This window comes from Syngnathus floridae, chromosome 2 (genome assembly GCF_059516105.1).
Source record: "Syngnathus floridae isolate MCC-2025c chromosome 2, RoL_Sflo_1.0, whole genome shotgun sequence".
NCBI lineage: Eukaryota > Metazoa > Chordata > Actinopteri > Syngnathiformes > Syngnathidae > Syngnathus > Syngnathus floridae.
The window spans coordinates 18,139,269-18,159,995 of NC_142414.1; the positions used below are offsets into that span (position 1 = coordinate 18,139,269).

Sequence of the window (20,727 nt, forward strand, 5' to 3'; positions counted from 1 at the left end):
TTCCTTAATGGATGGGCAAAATAGAAAAATAACTGAGAAGCACTGCTTCATCATCATATGTGATTTTTATTAACTACTGTTAACTACTAGATTTCTCAACAATAATGAATGTAACACTTTTTAAAATATTTTTTTTTCCAGTTTGGACATTTTCAAATAATCACATATTCAACATTTTTATAAAATGACATTGCTCCTTCACTGGTGAGATCATTTTTGGGACAGGCCATCGGACTGCTGGTGGGCACAATATTGGTGCTATAGAGGCTCTTCCTACAAGAATTTAACCACACTTAAGTAAACAAGCAAAAGTGAAATCACAGAATTCCATTGTCAGCACTGACACAACAAAGAAAAAGTTAGTCGTGCTTTGGAGTTCCAGAAGTCGTACTTCCTGCTGGCGCTGCAGTGGGCCCGGGGTGTGACGTCACGCTCCCAGAATGCACGGCTTCCAGCGCGGCGCCAGCGGTCAGGCCCAGACTCGAATAAACATCTTTTAAAGCCTTCATCTGTCCAAAATGTCCACGTGGAGGCCAAATGGAGCGCGGTGGAAGATCGCGGCTTTGTGCCAGGCGGTAAGAAACATCCACTGTGTAAATGTTGACTTGAGTAGGACTTTTTAGCGCTTTTGCTAAACTAATACAGAGAGTTAGCTCCCGCAACACAAACTCCGACACAACTTGGTGAAGCGCACGTCTATTGTTTTTAATTCGTCATTCTCTCTCGGTTAAACTTTAGATATTTACCCACAGCCTTGTTTGCACAAATGTAACTTGATGTGGTGTTTTTCACGTCAACCAGAAGTGCGAACCTAACTTACATCCGCCACCGAAATTCACGAAGACAAGATCGGTTAGCAGACAAATTTAGCCCCGGTCCGGTAAGTTGTGGTCACACATTCGCTGAAACTTTGGACTTTGCCCCTTCCAGTCAAGCACTAGTCAGCTATAATGACACATACATTTATTAAAGAAATCATATCCCATATGTTCTATAATATTTGCCGATCGTTTTAACACAAGTTGCATACTTTTGGCGGAGGCAAGGAAAGTGAACACGAACGTCGCTGCTTGTCTCCACAGGATGGCGCTGTAATTGATTTCTTCCTCATAGAGATCGTTCACTTTTCTACTTGTAAATCTTGTAAAAAGTTGAAAGTATTGCGGCCAGGCTGCCCCATTAGAGATGCATAAATCATGCATTTGAGATCTAGGCTCAGATAAATTCCTGTCGAGTAGTAATTGTCAACCTGTCGGTTGAGACTTATGGAATGCAAGCTACCATGTTTGTGTTTAACTTGAAGACCAAATTCAATGTTTGCTTTACAGTACACTTGGGACAAAGGTGGAGCGTGAACTGTGACGAAACCCGTGTTGCTAGCAGCTTTTGTCCAAACATTTACAAACGTTTAGAGTGGCGGGATGGATCTGTGATTTTCTAGACACTATCATGTTGTGAACTCAGGAAGAACGGCAGGTTCATAGAATGACCTTAACAAAAGATTTCATGACAAGGTTCCAAGGACATGGTATAGATTTATGTATAATAATGAATGAGATCAGTGTCAACTGCTGTAAATGGTGCAGTACATTAATGCCAAAATTGGATGATGATTTTGGTCAATGTTTGAAGAGCCAAATAGTGATCCTGGCCCAAATAATCATCACAATTATTGGCATATTATCATAGTATTACTGCAACATATTACCGGTGTGTGCAAAATTATAAAATCAGTTTGAACGTAAAGAACAACCCATACATGAAATTTTATGCAATGTCCCGTTAAATTGACTTCCATTGAGGACAGTGATATATTTTGACTTTCTCAAAAATTGTTCATTGAAGGTATTCTAATTAGTCTGTTCTGAATGTAATCGAAAGTTATTGCCAAAGTATTATTATTTTTTGAAATCAGATAGATTTAGAAAGTGGCATACGAAGCACCATATCTCTATCACAACAGCTAGGAGATAGATGGGTCTCTCGTGATGACTGTTAATCTGCATTCTTCTGACTGTGTCACCACACCCTACTTCAAAAATGTGATTTCCTCAATATGGGGATATATTTTTTTATATTTCAGGTCTTTTAAGATGTTGAGCTTCTTCTGCTGAACACCAACCGACTCTTGAGTCAACAGCAGAAATTATCCAAATTGCAGCCCACGAGGGTTGCTATGGCAGGTGCTGTCACCGAAACCAAGCGCTGGACAAAGGCCTGTCCCATCGAGACAGGACAGACCACACATCATTGTCACAAGAGATCATTAAATAGTCAACAAACTGCACTTAGTATTATTGCAAGCACACGGAGATAACCCAACAGCCTGAGATCAGAGAGTTGATGGCCAGCGACCTGTAGAATCCTCATGAGTGTTGCTAGTATCTGCTTCTACACGCTCAGTTTTTCAACACAACCAGCATCGTCCCCTTGGGACAATGTTCCACCAGCAAGAACAACTAAAGGGTCAGCTGCAGGATAGCCACATAGCCAATAGGCAGCTTGGATTTCACTGCCAGGAGTGTGGGAAGCAATACAACACTCAGCTGGGTTACAGGCGCCACCTGGTGGAGGCTCACAGTGCCGGCGCGGGCCTGCCCTGCTCGGAAGGGACACCGTCGCTGCTGGAGCACCTGGGTGCCGGCCATATTGATCGGCCACCTCCAGCAGAGGGCAATAATAATGCGGTCGTGGCGGTCAGAGAGAGGAAATATTCCTGTGAGCGATGCGACCGACGTTTTTACACCCGCAAGGACGTACGTCGCCATGCCGTGGTGCACACAGGACGGCGCGATTTCTTGTGTCCCCGTTGTGCTCAGCGCTTCGGCCGCAGAGACCACTTGACCCGTCACTTGAAGAAGAGCCACGCGCATGACGCGGGATTGATACCGCTGGTTACAGCCAGTACTCCTGTGGCGACATCCACCACAACCACCCAGTGTCCCATAAAGGAATCCAGCCCTTTAGCCTCAGATAGAAGCTCGTCCGCCTCCAAGGAACCCGTGGAGACCTTCACCAGGGACATGTTCAACTCCTACCCCATTACCAACCCTGTCCCCGGGATGAGTCATCCGCACGGCCTCATGCAGGTGTCTTTGTCCTCAAGCATGAGCGTCGGTCGCCATATGCCTCCGCCGTCTCCTCACAACCACCATCATCACTTGCAGCCTCTGACGGCGCCGCCGCAGCAGCAGTCGTACGGCAGCATGCCCAGGTACCAGCAAGGATCTACCTCATATCCTCGCACTGACGTGGACAGTTTCCTGCTGGATCTGCAGGGTGCCCCTCCTCCTCACCTCAGCTCAGTCAACTCTTCTACCTCGACGTCCACCTCTCCTCAAAGGGAGATGCTTGCTGAAGGGATGCCTGTTGGCAGTGATCCCCACCTAGTGCCCAGGAATGCTGCTATCTCCTCAGCTGAGCTTTCCTGCACCACTAACATGGAACTTGGGCCACTGTTGGGCTTCTTGCCTTTCAGCCTGCCACCTTACAGCTCTCATGTAGGAATGGGTGGGCTGATGATGGGTTATCCCCCTGCTACCACCGCCACCTCCTCGCCAACCTCTTCCAGTGGGTTGTCCTCCCAGGCTTCAGGGCCTTTTACATTCTTCCAGCCTCCTCAGGCTCATGTGCCCCAGGGCCCTGTGGCCCACAACCATAGCCAACTACCTCAGGCATACAGCACTTCTGCTGTTAGCACTTCTAGCTCCTTACCTCATTACTACCAGGCCTTTCAGCAATAAGCGGTTTTGTGTCCACAAACTACTCTTCACCTGCGTGTCTTTTTCCTGTCAAAGGTCAAATGATATCATTACCTCATTCACTGCCGTTGACGGTTATAGACGTCAAAGTTCCATTTTAACTGGGCTGGCAGTGAATGAGTTAACTATACAACATTTATGTGTCTTCTCCTTTTGTTGCTCTGATAGATTATTGGTGAACACAACAAATCACCTCATCAGTATTACCTCATTATTTAAAAAAAAAAAAGTAGCTTGAATGCACAAATGTTGTCTATCTCACTTCAATCAACAGAGTAATTCATTCAAATCTACAACAGTTAATGCACTTGATACAGTTATCACATGTGCTATGTGGTGGCGACCTGCTTGAACATAACAAATAGCCAGTATAGCGCACACTCAGACATGTCACACATGTAAAGTCAGCTTGAAGCACTGCGTTCAAAGAGGCCACATCAGCATGGTGACACAAATTCCACTGAAATGCTTTTACCTTTTGTAACGGTTTGTTTCTGTAATCACAAATATAGAATGCACTTAAGATTAATTTTCACCATTACATACCTTTTCATTTTAAATGTCTAATTCGCATTAGTGATGGCATAGCATTTCTTTTTGTTCGATTCTCTGCAGACTAAAACGTTTGACCATGTTGTTTCGTGACAGACTATCTGTTAGTTACAATGGTTATTCTTTGACACCAAATACCTTTGAATATAAACTGACCACCCAAAACATTATAATCGCTTGCACAGCAATGAATAGCCAATACTAGAGCTGTATGCTACTCTTACAAGGGCGATGCTAATGAACAGTTGCACTGCGTCATAATGAGAGTTGTGACTGAACTGAACTTCATATTGGTTATGGCAGAATATTTGATACAGTACTTGTTTTGGATAACATATTGTGCAAACAGTCATAATGTTATGATTACTTTTACGTGGCGGTCCGTGTATTTATTTTCTTTAAAGAGGAGGTCAACCCCAATGTGGGTATGTACGTGTCCTCATGGCATTGTGATTAATATTGCATTTGTGGAACATGAATTAAACAGGCAAAATCCAACTGCTCTTATTCATCCCAGGGAGCGGCCATTTTGTCATTTGCTGTCGACAAAAAATGACTTCACAGTTGTTCTTGAGTCACAACCAATCATGGCTCATCTTAAAAAAACTGGTGAGCCATGATTGGTTGTGACCCGAGCACAACTGTGATGTCATTTTCAGTCGACAGCAAGTGGCAAAATGGCTGCCCCCTGAAATGGATAAAAACAGGTGGATTTTTCTTGTTTAAATCATATTCCACAGTCAAAACATTAATCAGAACACTGTGTTTTGACTATTTAGATTGGACAGAACAATTTATTACATAGACAACTTTGAGTTGACTTTCACTTTAAAGCTTCTGTTCTATGCCTTTCCATCTCTGACCATGCAACCCTTCAGGGAGCTTGCAACCAGCAACCGTGCCCGTAGCGTGACTATACTATTCTGTCTATAATGCCTAAATGTCTTACAGGGAACGTAGTTAGTCACTGTGCAAATCAGGAAGGTCCCCTCGTGAACTTGAGCGATACTTAAAATAAAATGCGTAGTTTCTTTCGCAAATCCTATCATTCATCCAACTACAGTTGCCATGGGGTCAGTTACAGCAGTCCAAAGTTTAAAGAACAAATTTTGATTTCATAGGGATTGTACTTTTAGATATTTGGAAGTGTCCAAACAATATCTGCCTCACAAACCCATTGGAATGTTTTTCTTCTAAAGTGCCAAGATTTGAAGCTTCTATTTTACATAATTTTCCCCTACAACTTATTGTAGATTCTGATCTGTTTGCCATTTGTATATGTTTTGAGGCAAAAAATGGGCGCTTAAACTGATTTGAGGTGAGCTGGAAGATTTTTTTTTTTTTAAAGTGTAATTTAGGAAATTAGGTCCTCTTGGTGTGAGCAAGTATGATCATTGCTGTTTTGACATAGCACAGCAAAACTATTCTAGACTTATGTGTAGCCTTTTCTAATATTATTCATGACATTGTCGGCCATTTTCCCTTCAGCATATTGCTGGCTCTCCGGAGCTTTGAATGAAATCAGGACTTAAACCCACCTCCATATTGAAGACAATAGCAATCCATTCCTTTTATAATCTAGTCACACGGTCGAGATGAACGGATCCCAAGCGGGATTCCAGTCGTGGGAACTCCTTTCACGAACATTGCCGCAAGTCAAAACGACTGTTGTGATACCGGAATGAAGGCATGCAAAGAGAGAATGCTTATTTATCTCTTTTAAATCCGTTAACTCTGCTGATTTGACTGTTCCACTAGCATTGTCACTAGCCTCGGTGTTGCACCAATGTCAAAATGCTACTGCTGTGTGTCTCTCTCAGAGAGTGTCTAATCTCTTGACAGGGTTAAAGCACTTATGACATTTCTTATATATAAATTTTGTTTTATACCTCAAACACAGAAATAAGGGTTTCTGGTTTTCTTGATTTAGTTCTAGTCGTTTGGGCGCTTTTTCCATTTAGTTTTAAACTTTTGATGGTAGCGTTTATGAGTTAACTTTAATATAGTGGCAGACATTATTATTATATAATAAACATTCTACCTCTATCTTGTCATATCTTTCTGCAATATCATAAAGTGTTTAAAGCTGTAACAGACATTTTACCACCGAAATTGAGTTTGTTGAAATTGAACTTTGAAGGACAGGATACACACTCTGATCAGAGGTGTAGTCCACTAAATCAAGCATTGTTCTGTGTACTTGCCTTTAATGATATATCTACTTATTTACTACCTCAGAAGTGACAGGCAAATGCTTATCTAACTGCGGAGAAAATGTCTAGGATTTAAAGTTTTGTTTGCTGTACAGTAGCTCCATAGATTAATGAGAGTGCCGCTTAGCGTAATATCAAGTACAGGCTGTTTTCCTCTCATCAACCTGTAAATGTAATTGTTACATGTAGTAAAGCGGGGAGAATTCAGATACTTTGGATTCGCGGTGGGCGATGCCTGTAATGAACGTGACTGCCACTTGTGTTACACATCTTTTAACTGAATCATGTTTTAGTATTTTTGTGTCAGCTAAAGGAACAGAATATTTTCAGATGTGAAAACAATGATAAATGCAGTACCCTTTAATAGGGTTTGGTTGTATTTAGCATTTTAACAAGGCATACAACTAAATCGTTGCGTTGTCTTGAATGTACACAATGAAAGCTAGAAACAAACTGTTAAAAAAAAAACTTGTCATGCTGTCCTTGCAGAAAGTCATTTTAATAGGAACATTGTACACTTACTGTACACCAATATGCTACAAACGTAGCAAATGAATGTCAACCAGGCTTTGGTTCGAGGTACTGTACTTGATAAATTGCAAGGATTTCAAGTATTATGTAATGCCAACATGTAACACTTTGAGCTGTCTGCATTGTGTATAACAATACATACTGTGGTCCATGGTCACATGTATGTAAACAACTGAACTCATGTTTACATTCTCCTGACTATGTAAAAACACGAGCCAGATTTCATTTTCCATCTGTGATTGTGAAATACAGTTTAGTCTTTGGAATACTAAAAGGTTGGCTGTGAACAAAGCGTTCTCATTTTTCTTAGTTGTTTGCATTATCACTTCATAGCAATTTAGACCAAGGAAGGAAGGTTAATTGTTATTTTCTTGTCTAAGCAAAACAAAATAAATATGTAGAATTACACCAAGTTGCTGTGTTTTTAAATTGGATCAGTGTGGGCCAACGAGTTGCTTTGAAAAAGACGATTGGGGTGAAAGGGGACAACATACTTGAAAAATAACTCTGGAGAGCACAAACTAACTCAAGAAACATAACTGATAAACTTTCATACATCTTAATTGAGAAATAACCTGGGATTATCATGAGTTTATTGTTTTTAAAACGAGCGTCTAATGTGTGTTTACTGCCCAACAGCTCACTCGAGCTTTTCCCGAAAGTCAGAAGCGATGGGCTCTAGATATTCAGATTTCAAATGTTTATATAGTACATCTGTGTTAACATGTAAAACAAGTCAGAAATAGAAATACTCAGGTAATCTACGGACACTCGAAAAGCAGGAGTGTTTGTACTTCATTTCCCATTATCCCACAGAAACGAGGGTACGTAGTTCATACTCCGGAACAGCAGGTGGCGGCATTTGTAATGGGTGGATAATAGAGAACACAACCATCCCGGAAAAGGCCGAGGGGGCGTCTGTGTAGGTGCGGCAAAAGTGACACAAGTGGCGTTATCATTCACTTTCAGGGCATCGCAGTAGAACACCGGCTCCCACCAACTTATTTTTGAGTGGACCCGATAGCATTGTGTATTGAGCGCCAAGAATAGCTTTGTGTCCGTTTCGCTTATACCCGGACGTGCGTGCTAACGCTACTTCTAAATCGGCAGGCGTTTATCCATCGTAGTCACCGATAAGTAAAGAGACCAGGATGCAAGTGGATTATTCGTGAAGTGAGAGCCCTATCTACGGTAAGTTGGCCGGGATGGCAATAGTATTAATTGCCATCTGACGCAAATCAAGTTGCTGCTAGTTGCGGCTTGCCCTCTAAATATTCACCCCATTGACACGCTTGTTGGGCCTCAGAAACTAATCGCAAATTACGCGACAATATTTATCTCTTGTATGATTTCAACTAAAACGTCAAACCTTGTTGTACAGTTTCATTTTTGCTGTGGCTGCACGACCAGCTTCTCATTGTCTAAAGGTATGACGTTAGGATTATTCAAATTAATGTGCGTCACCGAAAGTTTGTTTGTGACGCTGCATACTTCCTTTCAACTGAACTTTATTGAAAGTTGCAATTGTTCCTGATTCACGTGGGCAAATATTTTTCAAAATGTGTGTGCATTTTCAGTGTTATTTCACAGGCATGCTATTTGACAGGTCCAGAATGTTCCGATTGTAACTTGCCCAATAAAAACACTTGGAATGTCAAGTTCTCGGACTTACTCAGGTTTTGCCCGTTTTTCAGTGACAGCTTACAAATGATTCCTACAAGTTTGTTTCACTTGCTTTTCCTCCGTCCAGTGCCATGTCTCTGGTTTTCCCACGACCCAACACCAACGCAGTCCACGGCAAGAAGGATAAGAGACTAATGGCGGAGGTGAACGCGTCGCCACTCAAGCATTTTGTCACCGCGAAGAAGAAGATAAATGGGATCTTTGAACAGTTAGGGGGCTATATTAAGGAGAGTTCATCATTTCTCGATGGTAACTTTGATTCTTTTGTAATTTGGGCATTATGATTGCTTCTTTGATTATCAAGAAATGTCAGAAAACGTGTACAGTTTTGCAGATGTTTTAGTTGCGCATAACATTATTCTTGGTCCACTCTGCTAGATGCTCACAAAAATGAAGAGCTGGATCCAATCACTACGGAAGAACAGGTGCAGGAGGTTCGAAGTTACCTTACCAAGGTAGCAGGGATTGGTGAAGTGCTCGCTCGGAGACACATGAAGGTGGTGTTCTTTGGGAGGTATGCATCTCTTCACAAGCTCACATCACAACTTGTTTCATGTGTTCTTAGAACTGTGGATTTTCAAGTGTTATGACATTAGACTAAGGCATCTCATTGTATTTGACAATTTTAAGGCATGCAAAATTTTTTCTTTTCTTACAGTTTAATTTTTGTTTTCTAGGACCAGTAATGGGAAAAGTTCGGTCATCAATGCTATGCTGTGTGACAAGGTTTTGCCTTCTGGTATTGGACACACCACAAACTGTTTCCTGAGGGTGGAGGGAACGGATGGGAATGAAGCTTTTATTCTGACTGAAGGCTCTGAGGAGAAGAAGAGCATTAAGGTTGGGAGAACAGAGTTATTTATTTATCTATCTTTTAATGGAAGTGGGCATCACAATCCAACTTTGCTTGTGTCAACATTTCCAGACAGTGAACCAACTGGCACACGCTCTCCACCAGGATGAGGACCTGGATGCAGGCAGCTTGGTCTGTGTCATGTGGCCTAAAGCCAAGTGTGCTTTGCTCAGGGATGATCTGGTTTTGTTGGACAGGTCAGGCATATCTTATATTGTAGACATGCATCACTTGGTATGCCATTTTAATGTTTTTCTTTTTTTTTTAATTCATATACATTCAGTCCAGGTATTGACGTGACCACAGAACTTGACAGCTGGATCGACAAGTTCTGCTTGGATGCAGATGTGTTTGTACTTGTGGCAAACTCCGAGTCAACACTGATGCAGACGGTGAGATGAGACAAGATCTGTCTGGTCATCAATCCCTGCCTCCTGCCGTTCCTTCTTTCCTTTCCTTTCTTCCTTGGTCATGCTTTTCAGCGTCAACTATGTCTCTGCAGGAGAAGTCATTTTTCCACAAAGTCAACGAACGACTTTCCAGCCCGAACATCTTTATCCTTAATAACCGTTGGGATGCCTCAGCCTCTGAACCTGAATACATGGATGAGGTCAGTCAGATGTACTTGTGTTAAAATCACATCACTGTATAAACAATATGGCTACTCAAGTGTGCACAGCTCCTAAATCATTTTTTTATTGCCAGGTGCGGAGACAACATATGGACCGCTGTACCAATTTCCTCGTACACGAGCTCGGTGTTGTGGACCAAGCTCAGGCCAGTGACCGCATCTTCTTCGTCTCTGCCAAGGAGGTTCTCCAGGCACGTGTGCAGAAAGCTCAAGGAATGCCTGAAACGGGTGAGATTGGACATTTATTCACAAATCAGCAGATTTTAATTATTCCAATTAACCGTTTATATGTCAGTGGGGATTTCCCTACTTTAACTGTGACTTGAGGACATGTCATTTACAGGCAAACACACAATGCTGCAGTTGTGGCTTTCAGCTTGTCCTTAATTACACTTAATACAGCCAGTTTATTTCTCTCTATTCTTCTTTTTGTGTTTGTACAATATAGTGGCATTTTAATTTATTATTTTCTTTACGGTGATGATGTAACAAATAGTGTGTTTTGGGGTGCTAGATTGGATTATTTGCAATTCAATGGGAAAAATTATTTTGATATACAAGTAAAGAGCTAGCTCACGGAACACATTAAACTCATAAGTAGCTACTACTGTAGTTTATTGTCAAGTCTTTGTAACCTTGAAACGTCAGAAGAACTGAGAATTGTATGTATAGCCTAAAAGTGTATTGTGCGTTTTTTTTTTTAAATATTTTATCATACAGTATGGTGATCAATTTTAAATAATTTTCCTCAAAAGCCTTTCCCAGACCCAAATTGTCTATTAAATGGAATTTTGTTGTCCTGTTTCAGGTGGCGCTCTTGCTGATGGATTTCAAGCTAGAATGTTTGAGTTTCAGAACTTTGAGAGGCGATTTGAGGTAAGGCTAAAATTTGTAACCACGTAAAAGCATTTATTTCATAAGGGGAAACCTTCAAGAGCCTTGTTGTAAAATGTTTGCGTCAAATATTCCAAACAATGTAGGTGTCTAATCCAAGCAATTTTAATCATATTTGTTGATTTATTTTTGACTCCTAAGCCAATTTGGATCAAATTAATTTTAACACCATAGTGACACAATCTATATCGTAGTCGATTTTAAACCACATTTATATGACGTAAACTTCAACCGCATCTTTAATAGACAGTGATCATCAGTGCTGTATGCTGACGTGACTATTGTGTGTAGGAGTGCATCTCTCAGTCAGCGGTGAAGACAAAGTTTGAGCAGCATACAGTGCGGGCCAAGCAGATCTCGGAAGCTTTGCGGCACATCATGGACGCCGTGCACATTGCTGCACAAGAGCAGAGGTCCGTTTCATTTTAGTCTCTCACCTGTAAACATAGAGTTAGCATGAGTTAATTCTGTGACCTTTGTTCAATTGTAAAACATAGTATTGCTTGCATAACAATCCGTTGTATTTTCAGGACATCTTTGGTGTCCTCCCTTCATGGAAATGAATATTGAGATGTACGCAAATTTCTTTGGAACACAAATAACGCTTTTGGTCCGAATTGTGTATGATTATAGGGTCTACTGCCTTGAGACCAAAGATGACCGTCAGGACCGACTGGAGTTTATAGACAAGCAATTGGATCTTCTGACTATGGACTGTAAGTCCAGGATCAAGAAAATCACAGAAGAGGTGGAGAGACAGGTGAGCACCAACATGCTTCCAACACTTTGCTTCGAATGGAAACTTTAAGTGAACTAACTTTGTCTTTGCATATGTTTACGTTGAAGTGGCGAGCATCTCTATTTCATCGTGTGGAAGTAATGTAATACATCTAAGCCAAATTCCCTGCTTATCTCCAGGTTTCCAATTGCATGGCAGAAGAAATCAGGAAGCTTCACGTGCTGGTGGATGATTTTCACATGGACTTCCACCCATCACAAGTTGTTCTCAAAGTCTACAAGAAAGTGCGTTTCAGCATAGCTCTTTCCCAAAATTTATGAAATGTGAACAAATTTGGATACTCCTATCCACACTGTCAAATGTATTATATTCTGAATATTATATTTTGCTAGGAGCTCCACCGGCACATAGAAGAGTGTCTGGGCAAGAACATGTCAGACAGGTGCTCCACCACAATTAGCACAGCTCTTCAGACCACACAGGCAGAAATGATAGGTAAGTGTCATACCATCGTATCAAATGCTAGAATTTGTGCATTAATCACATCAGTGAAATATTTATATCCTCCGTGTGTCATGCAGAGGGTCTGAAGCCTCTTCTACCCAACCCAGCCAGAGAGCAAGTTGACAAGCTCGTTCCTCGCCAGTGTTTCAGTCTAAGTTATGACCTGGCTTGCGATAAGCTTTGCAGTGACTTCCAAGAGGACATCAGCTTTCACTTCTCTTTGGGCTGGACGATGTTGGTCAACCGCTATTTAGGGCCCAAAAACACTCGACGGGCCCTCATGGGCTACAGTGACCAGGTAACGCCCTACAGTAACACACATGTGATAATGTACACAAAAAAATTGCTGCCTTTATGTGTAAGGTATAATTAAGGTCAAATGTACAAACTTTTAATAGTTTGCAATGAATAGAAAAAAAAAAACCAGGTTTAATTGCACAACTTGGCCTGCAGGGGGGACACTTTACAAAGTATCATCTGACACTGTTCGGAGTCAGGGCTCCTTTTTTTAATTACCACATGATGGCAGTAAAGACTTCTTTACTTTTTGTCATTTTCTGGCGTTCTCCCAGGTGTAAAAAGTCATGGCAGAATGAAAGATGGATGTCATTTACTTTCTATTCTAATAATGAGTCTGGACACATTCTACACTCTCCTCATTTGAGGAATCAGAAGACCATGCTTTCCATTGGTGTTGATGCAATACACTCGTTGTATGACAATTCTGTCCTCCTGAATTGTCTGTTATGGTCTGCATCAGACTGCTGGAAGAACTAATTGATAAAGAACTACAAGTTGGAATTTGGAAAATCCTGCGCTCACATTTTTGTACACAGGTGGGGCATAAATTTCAGTTTCAAGCACTCAGCTGACCGCTGTTGCAAACTCTGGTTTATATTTAGTTTTATTCCCAATGAAGGCTGCTCAAATATTGTCATGTTAAGACTCATGGCAGTAATGATGTTAAAGCACAGTATTTGTTAAAGTGGATACTTTTAAATATAGTTGTACATTTGTTTCCACAGCTATTTTTTCTTGTAATTTTTTTCTTGTTTTTTTTTTTTTGCATGGATTCAAACATTTTGATCATTACATTCATATTCAAACTATTAAGCACATTCAAATTTGTAACCTTGTCTGGACAAAATGAACACAATGGTCTTTAGTTTGGTCGCAAACTAAGAGAGTCAGCTTGTTGTTGAAACTAAAATTGTCCTTCAGTTGGAAATAGATGGAAAGCAGAACAAAAGTCCAGAAAAATGGAACCGCTCAGTTACAGTCACAGACAATCACACGTTTTTGCCATTAATTAACTATTCGGAACCAACTCATTTAATGCTCCTCTTCCAGATCCCTCGAACTTTGGCACTCACTCCTGTCAGCGCCAGCATGCCTCCATTTCCACAAAACTCCATGACTCAGGAGGAGCTGATGGTTTCCATGGTGACCGGACTTGCCTCCCTCACTTCACGGACCTCCATGGGTGTCCTTGTCGTTGGTGGTGTGGTGAGGAAACAATCTCTCAAAACTAATTTGAATGATTAACGACAAATACATTGAACTGCCCCCGCCCACGAAGAAAAAGCGATTATAATAGCCTTTGTTAATGCTTATACAATATTATTAAAGCCTTATCAAATTTGTTTGTGTGGGGTCAAATCAGGGATCTGTCCTTCCTGTAAGTTTTCATGATCTCTCTGTTTTTGCTTGAGGCCTCCCACAGTCCAAAAATAAAATGTTTATTGATTACTCCATTGCTTGTCTATATTTGCCCTGCGATTGGCAGGCAACCGGTCACGCTTCAGCTCAACCGTGACCCCAACCAACAGGATAGAAAATGGATGGCTGGATGGACATTTGGCTGAGTCTTCTTGCGTCAAAATAGTTTTGTTGGTGTGTGTAGATCTGGAAGGCCGTGGGCTGGCGTCTGATCGCTCTGTCTGTGGGTCTCTACGGGCTCCTCTTCGTCTATGAGCGCCTCACCTGGACGACAAAGGCCAAAGAGCGTGCGTTCAAGAGACAGTTTGTTGACTACGCCAGTGAGAAGTTGCAGCTCATTGTCAGCTACACCGGATCCAACTGCAGTCACCAAGTCCAGCAGTGAGCATTCAAACACGCACTTTTTAGTCATGTGGTTTCGAGTTGTGGTTGTTTTTTTAACCATTCTTTGTGGATGTGTTTGTTTGCGCGCTGCGTGCGGACATCAAGAGAGTTGGCCGGGGTGTTTGCACAGCTCTGCCAGCAGGTAGACGTGACTCGGCAGAATCTTGAAGATGAGATCACTGACATGAATAGCAAGATTGAGCTGTTGGATACCATGCAGAGCAAAGCTAAGCTGCTACGGTAAGAAGCACGAATGAAACACGCGTGGAGGTCAGCTGGGCAAATGATCAAGTCATTAAGAGACTTGGGAACTGTTTTAATTCCTCCATTTCACTGGAAAGTCCGGACAATACGCTGTGATGGTTTAACCAGCGTTTTGCTTGTGGCATAAACAGCAATGCTGCTTATTTTGGGGAATTTTATTTCTTCTTCCCTTTGACTAGCCAAAACTATGTTCACAGTTTGCAAATTCAATCCATGTTAAGTATTCAAATCGGTATTCAGATCTTCTACATCTGCACGCGCACACTCATCATGCCTTCAGTGCAAACTTCAAGTCGGAGGCCATCGAATCCTAATGTTCTGGACCTTTTTATTTATTTATTTTTTTTGCAGTGGCACTCACGAATTCTGTCTCTTTGATACTGTGTGTGCTGTTTATTCTTACAGTAAAGTTGGCGTTTTCAATTTTCCTCTCTTCTGCCTTCCTGAACATGAAGTGTTTACTCCATCGAGTAACTAACAGTTCACCAATTTAGAAGCAAACTGTTGTTGCTTCAAGCTGTTTGTCACTTTCGCTAGAAGTTCTGTACAACTGACATACATTCACCAAAAGCCGTCACAACCAAATTTCACAGTATGTTTAAGATGACTCAGTTCAAATTAAGGCACTGCATCATTCCCACTGTGTGTGTGTGTGTGTGTATTTGTTTTGTTGTTAGGAACAAGGCGGGCTGGCTGGACAGCGAGCTCAATATGTTCACCCAGCAGTACCTCCACCAAAGCAAGTAAAGCTGACACAGCAGCCACCTGAAAAATCGAATAATACACTCCTGAATTTTTGGGCGTATCTACTAAAATGTTCGCCTCTTATTTCTTCCAAGAAAGGGTGCCCATTTGATTATTTATTGAGCATACTTTAGTGACTATGATATGAGTTCCAGTGTAGTTGGCAAATGTGATGCTGCTAAAAGTTATTTAAGGAATTGGGACTAGCTTGGAACGCAACTTGTTAAAAATGTAAATGATGAGACACGGAAAGGGAAAGAACGTGTCGAATTTTTGGGGAATAGGAAACGCTAAGAAAGGGAGCCTGGTGTCATTGGGGCAAGAAGAAAAAGCAGCAGTATTGTTATTTCTCAATAACATGAGAAAAGGGTGCATCCATTTAATAATAGTCACTATTAAAGGACAATGTAGAACAATCCTGAATGCTCATGAACTTTGGTCTGTATGCACATGTTTTAAGTTCAAATCAATACAGTGCTTAACATTTTTTTTTTCGACCATAATCGTTATTTGTCTCAGAGAGCACATGAAAGTGCTTTAATACAGACTTGCCAAATTTGAATTAAGCATAACATCCGACCGCAACTGAAGAATTCAAAGAAATAGGCCAACTTTGGTTAACAAGCTTCTCCTGTGTATTAACATTACAGAAGCATAAAAATGATTTCGGTGATTAGTACCATTGCTAATAAATTTGTTGAGCACTGTAGATATTTCCCCTGAGTGTCTCCTTAACCTGTTGAGCCTCTTTCACACCGTTTCCCACCTTTCACCTGCCTGTTGTCTGTATTTATGCAAAGTTGGTTGGACAGTGGACAGATATGTTTAGCTTGTCCTTGCGTATTGTCTTCCCCACTGGATTCTTAGATGAGTTTCCAACCATTATTTTGGTTTTGTATATAGGTGTAGAAATATTTAAAAATACAGGACTTGTATGTCAACATGAAATGATATGGCACATATCTAAAGGATTTTGCCCACAATTAAAATGCCACTCTGAAATGATTTGTATCAGTGCCGTTTTGTGAGGTAGCCAATTCTTACAAGCTATTGTCTGTTTGTGAAATCACGTTATCCTATTTTATGACTTGCGTTGGTCTTTTGTCTAAACACGAGACGAAGCTCTTTGCAGGTATTTCTGTCACGATGCACGTTCTGCTGCTTTCCTTTGGCGATAACATTGGTCAAGCTGTCAGCGCAGCTTCAATGAGGTTTTACAAGTCTTTGCCATTTCTTTCTATTCATATCCCTACAAAGAACCCCATTGACACACGCACGCACACATACAAAGGCACATTAGAAAGGAAACAGACAAGTGACCCTATCATCTCAAATAGAAGCATTGACGACAAGTAGTTTTTGTCTGCTTTTAATCACACCTCACAGCTGGCTGAGTGAAAGTAAGTTGTGGGGTACTTGATAATGTCTTGGGTCACTGGAATTAATTATTTTTTCTCTGGCACTTTTACATGCTTGTGGATTGTTTTTTTACATGTATTGGGATCAAGACCTTTTCTTTATTTTAGCTTTATTTTAACACATACAGCACATATGTTCAAATCTGATGGTCATTATCTTGTCGCAAGACGCTCCTACCACTGCCAAGAAAGTAAACCACATTATTCTGTGATCAGATATCATTTGCTTGCATTCCTGAAGAGAAAATACGTTTTAGTGATTGAAGGTTATGCTTGAGTTAAGAGAGCCCCACCCAGTCAGTTGGCTCAAATTTGGGTATATCAATTAAGTTTGATTTTTTTTTTTCCTCCCTCCTATGTAATTTTGTAAAACATTGGGAATTAATTGAAAATTATGGAGGGTATCAAATTACTTAATGATGCTAGATTATCATTTAATGACAGGTAGTCGAATACATCTGTATATTTACATCCGTATGTTCATACTCTGTAATTTTGTAAAATATTGGGAATTAATTGAAAATTAAAGAGGGCATCAAATAATTTAATGATGCCAGATTAGCATTTAATGATAGGTGGTCTAATACATCTATATATTTACATCATAATGTTTATTCTTGCACTCGGAACCTTTTAAAAGTAAAAGGAGGGGGGGGGGGTCGCCAGGATTTACTTATTGACTTTATTTTTTCTCTTCAAACAAGTTTGGGATTAATCGCGGAAAACTTTAGCGGCTAATTTCCGTCAGCGGAAATGTTAGCATTTAGTATGTGGTCTTCTAAATAGGGTTCTTTAGTTATTTCCAAGATGCGGTATGTGGCCTAAATATACTGTGACACAAACTTCTATTTATTAGCTCTGCTTTTTTTGTATTTTTATCTTTTGGAAGCAGTTGTCAGTTGATTTTTCTGTTGTGGCGTCCACATTAGCCTTGTAATGATATGCTTTGTAGCTACATAAAAGGCAAAGTCAAAATATCTTTGATGTTTAAAATTATAGTTGACATTACAAAAAAAGAAAAAACTGTCCAAAAGAAGTCGTATAATACAAACATTGTACCAAATGCACCAAATGTATCTCGTGCAGACTTGCCATTCAACAAATCAGCAGCCTGATTGTCATCATGCTATCCACTAATACTCCTGTGAAAAATTGCTGGATGAATAGATGCTTCACACATCTATTTAGCAAACAAAATGCATCTTGCATGGTGGCTATGCGTTACCCGATCAACAAAATGGCAACATTGATCGTGGAGGTGGCCCTCAGCCTCATGAAGGTCCCATGGTCTGCTGGCCTTGTGAGCCTTTCTTGTTCCTGCTATAATCGCCTGTGAAAAACAAGTTAGCGATGCTTTACACAGCCTCCCAACACAGTAAAAAAAAAGAATTAAACCGTGAGAAATTAGACATGTTTCCACAGGATTGCCTACAAGTCTTGGCTATCTTTATTTTTGTGATTCGCTTTGGCTTCAGAATGATTTGTTGAGCAATGCTAAATCGAGGCGCATCACAAAGGGATAAGACTTATCGTCTTTTGACCAATGTAGCACATGTTCTGCCTAATTTCCCCCTTTAACCTCTGTGCTCACGCAATTTGGGGCCACGATGCAAAACAATTTGACTCCAATTGCTCGGCACACACATTGGATTTTGTTCAAAGAAGTGGCAAAAGGCCTCTGCAAAGCTAAGCACCGTGTTTGTCTAGCAAATAGCCAATAATCTTGATTACTGAGATTTGGCTATGGTGGGCAAAACTGTCAATGACACCCCGCAACTTGTAAATGAAGTTTGAAATGATATGGGGTGGGTTAAAAATGACCTCCGTTTAAAATTGTATTAGTGTTTGAGCTAATGTTTGTGTTTCACTTGTTGAGCAATCTTCATGCTTTGCAATATGCAACATGGACCACCCCATGAAACCCAGGCAATAGACTTAGGCGGCAGAATAAAACGTCTTCATTGAGGAAATGGTGTGTGAGCTCTCAGAATATTTGAGGAAAGAAACAAGCAGCCAAGGACAAGCAAGATAAAACCAAGTTGTTGCTATGAACACCGAAGGTAGTAATTCTTAGATGGTGGGTCAGGGCCCAAAAAGTGGGTCGCAGGCCATTTTATGGACAGCTAATGAAGAAGAAAAAAGATACAGGTTGTTTCCTTGGCATTTAATGGTTTCAAAAGTTGTACATCATAATTTGGTGGTTTGGGTCACGCTGCAAAAGCAGGCTAAGTTTAGTTTTTCCATTTTCTTTTTCCATTTGTGCGTTTTCGGTATTTACTATAATTAGTATAAGTTGGCGCGTTCCTACTTACCTACAAAAAACAGATTGTAGGCCTGCAGAAAACAATGACTACTTTTAAATTTCAAATATTGAATATCATGGGACAATCAGGCCTCCGAGTTTCAACTCTGAAAATATTAGTTAAGGGACAAGAAAAGTAACTACCTTGCATTGCAATTTACTCTGCAAACAAAAACAGTGCACCTTAGCCTCTGCCTAGCAGAAGTTGTTTTTTCTTTTTTAAACGTACAATACCTACTTCGACACTGTACTTTTGACACGTAACCAGGGGAGCGAGTGACAGAAATTGAGATGATAGAAATCGCTTTGTATTATATTGTGTAGAATCCCGCATTTGAAAATTCAACTGACACTCTGTTGTATATTTATCTTGCACACCACACTGTGAATCTGATCACATACATGGGGGACATGCAAGGAAAGGGGTTTCACAAACATGCTGCTCCTCTTGAGCTAAGATTAGTGAGAAAGGTTCCTTGCTCCAGGGTACCTCGATAGTAGCCAGGAAGCAGACTAGCATCTCTCCAAGACTTAGTTTCTGATTTAGTGAGTCTCGAAGCTTGAGCCATTGTCAAAGCCCAAAACCTTTTAGAGGAGCCATTGTCCAAGATTCTAAAATGGCTGCTTTCCCTTAAACAAGTGTTGGACCCTGAATTTAGATGAGATGAGACATACACCTTGGACTGGATGCTCGCCAATCACAGACCACATTAAAACAACCGCAGCTATGGATGATTTTCGAGTCTTCAATGAACCTAACATTCATGTAGAATGTAGGAGAACGCCACAGAGAGGACATGAATACTTCACATGGGAAGGCCTTGGTCGATGTTTGAATCCCGAAGCTCAGAGCTGCTAGGCATATGTGCTGACCACTCATCCACAGTGCTGTGAGGCCCAAAATAAAATGTTGTTGTGATGCGGATAGATTAAAAGATAACAGCCTGGGACACTCGGGTTTTGATGACAGTTTTGAATAATTTGAAAATAGCAATACACCAAGAATTGAGCCTTGGGGGATACCGCAAATTAACTGAGCTATTGAGAACGATGTTCCATTCCCACTGATGTGGTTCACTTTTTCAAAAGCATTTTCAATAGCAAAGGTGAAGATCTCCAAACCCAGACAGGAAGGTGCGGTTGTGGTTATTGTGATGTGTTGTCTCAGGTCTAATGAAGGACAGTTTTAAGATTGAGACCCACTTTTTCATGCCTTGGTCACTAAGTGTTACCAATCAAAATTGTCACGGTATAAAGGGGCCTCCTGCTTTCATGTGGTTCAAACAGACTATTTTCCTTTTGACATTCGTCAAGGCAACCCTGATCTAACTGATTATGAGAACAAGCCTATCACATGATGTGGATGACAATGTGTAGCACTTCAGGACATGGTTGACTGTTGACTGCTGCCATTTTTATCTTGTTTATTACTAGTGGAAAAACACATTAACCTGGCAGCTGAGTTATTCACATGTGCATCTTAAATAATATTTTCTATTTTAACCAGCATGCAAAGTTTATAACGTATTGACAGA

The 20,727-nt window shown here is 40.8% G+C and overlaps 2 protein-coding genes across 3 annotated transcripts; both read left to right on the forward strand.

Moving 5' to 3' along the window:
- The first annotated feature begins 396 nt into the window (after positions 1 to 396).
- LOC148402352 (zinc finger protein PLAGL2-like) lies at positions 397 to 7,469 on the forward strand. The gene is made up of 2 exons (XM_088368175.1): positions 397 to 575; positions 2,084 to 7,469. The coding sequence occupies exon 2, from the start codon at positions 2,439 to 2,441 to the stop codon at positions 3,741 to 3,743; it is 1,305 nt and encodes a 434-aa protein (XP_088224301.1). The 5' UTR covers positions 397 to 575; positions 2,084 to 2,438; the 3' UTR covers positions 3,744 to 7,469.
- Positions 7,470 to 7,939: 470 nt separating this feature from the next.
- On the forward strand, positions 7,940 to 16,477 carry mfn2 (mitofusin 2). 2 transcript variants are annotated; one of them, XM_088368172.1, is made up of 18 exons: positions 7,940 to 8,248; positions 8,808 to 8,989; positions 9,119 to 9,254; positions 9,418 to 9,580; positions 9,666 to 9,790; positions 9,877 to 9,985; positions 10,096 to 10,203; positions 10,299 to 10,452; positions 11,033 to 11,100; positions 11,410 to 11,531; positions 11,752 to 11,878; positions 12,037 to 12,141; positions 12,250 to 12,352; positions 12,439 to 12,659; positions 13,712 to 13,867; positions 14,265 to 14,461; positions 14,570 to 14,704; positions 15,406 to 16,477. In XM_088368172.1, the coding sequence occupies exons 2-18, from the start codon at positions 8,812 to 8,814 to the stop codon at positions 15,473 to 15,475; spliced, it is 2,277 nt and encodes a 758-aa protein (XP_088224298.1). In that variant the 5' UTR covers positions 7,940 to 8,248; positions 8,808 to 8,811; the 3' UTR covers positions 15,476 to 16,477. The 2 variants fall into 2 exon arrangements, with proteins under 2 accessions (XP_088224298.1, XP_088224300.1); XM_088368174.1 differs by lacking the exon at positions 7,940 to 8,248 and adding an exon at positions 8,659 to 8,733.
- Positions 16,478 to 20,727: the final 4,250 nt, after the last annotated feature.

Coding starts and splice junctions, on each gene's coding strand:
- LOC148402352 (XM_088368175.1), top strand. CDS start 2,439: ATGTTCCACCAGCAAGAACAACTAAAGGGTCAGCTGCAGGATAGCCAC.
- mfn2 (XM_088368172.1), top strand. CDS start 8,812: ATGTCTCTGGTTTTCCCACGACCCAACACCAACGCAGTCCACGGCAAG. Junction 11,879..12,036: donor CAGAAGAGGTGGAGAGACAG/GTGAGCACCAAC, acceptor GCTTATCTCCAG/GTTTCCAATTGCATGGCAGA. Junction 13,868..14,264: donor TCCTTGTCGTTGGTGGTGTG/GTGAGGAAACAA, acceptor TGGTGTGTGTAG/ATCTGGAAGGCCGTGGGCTG.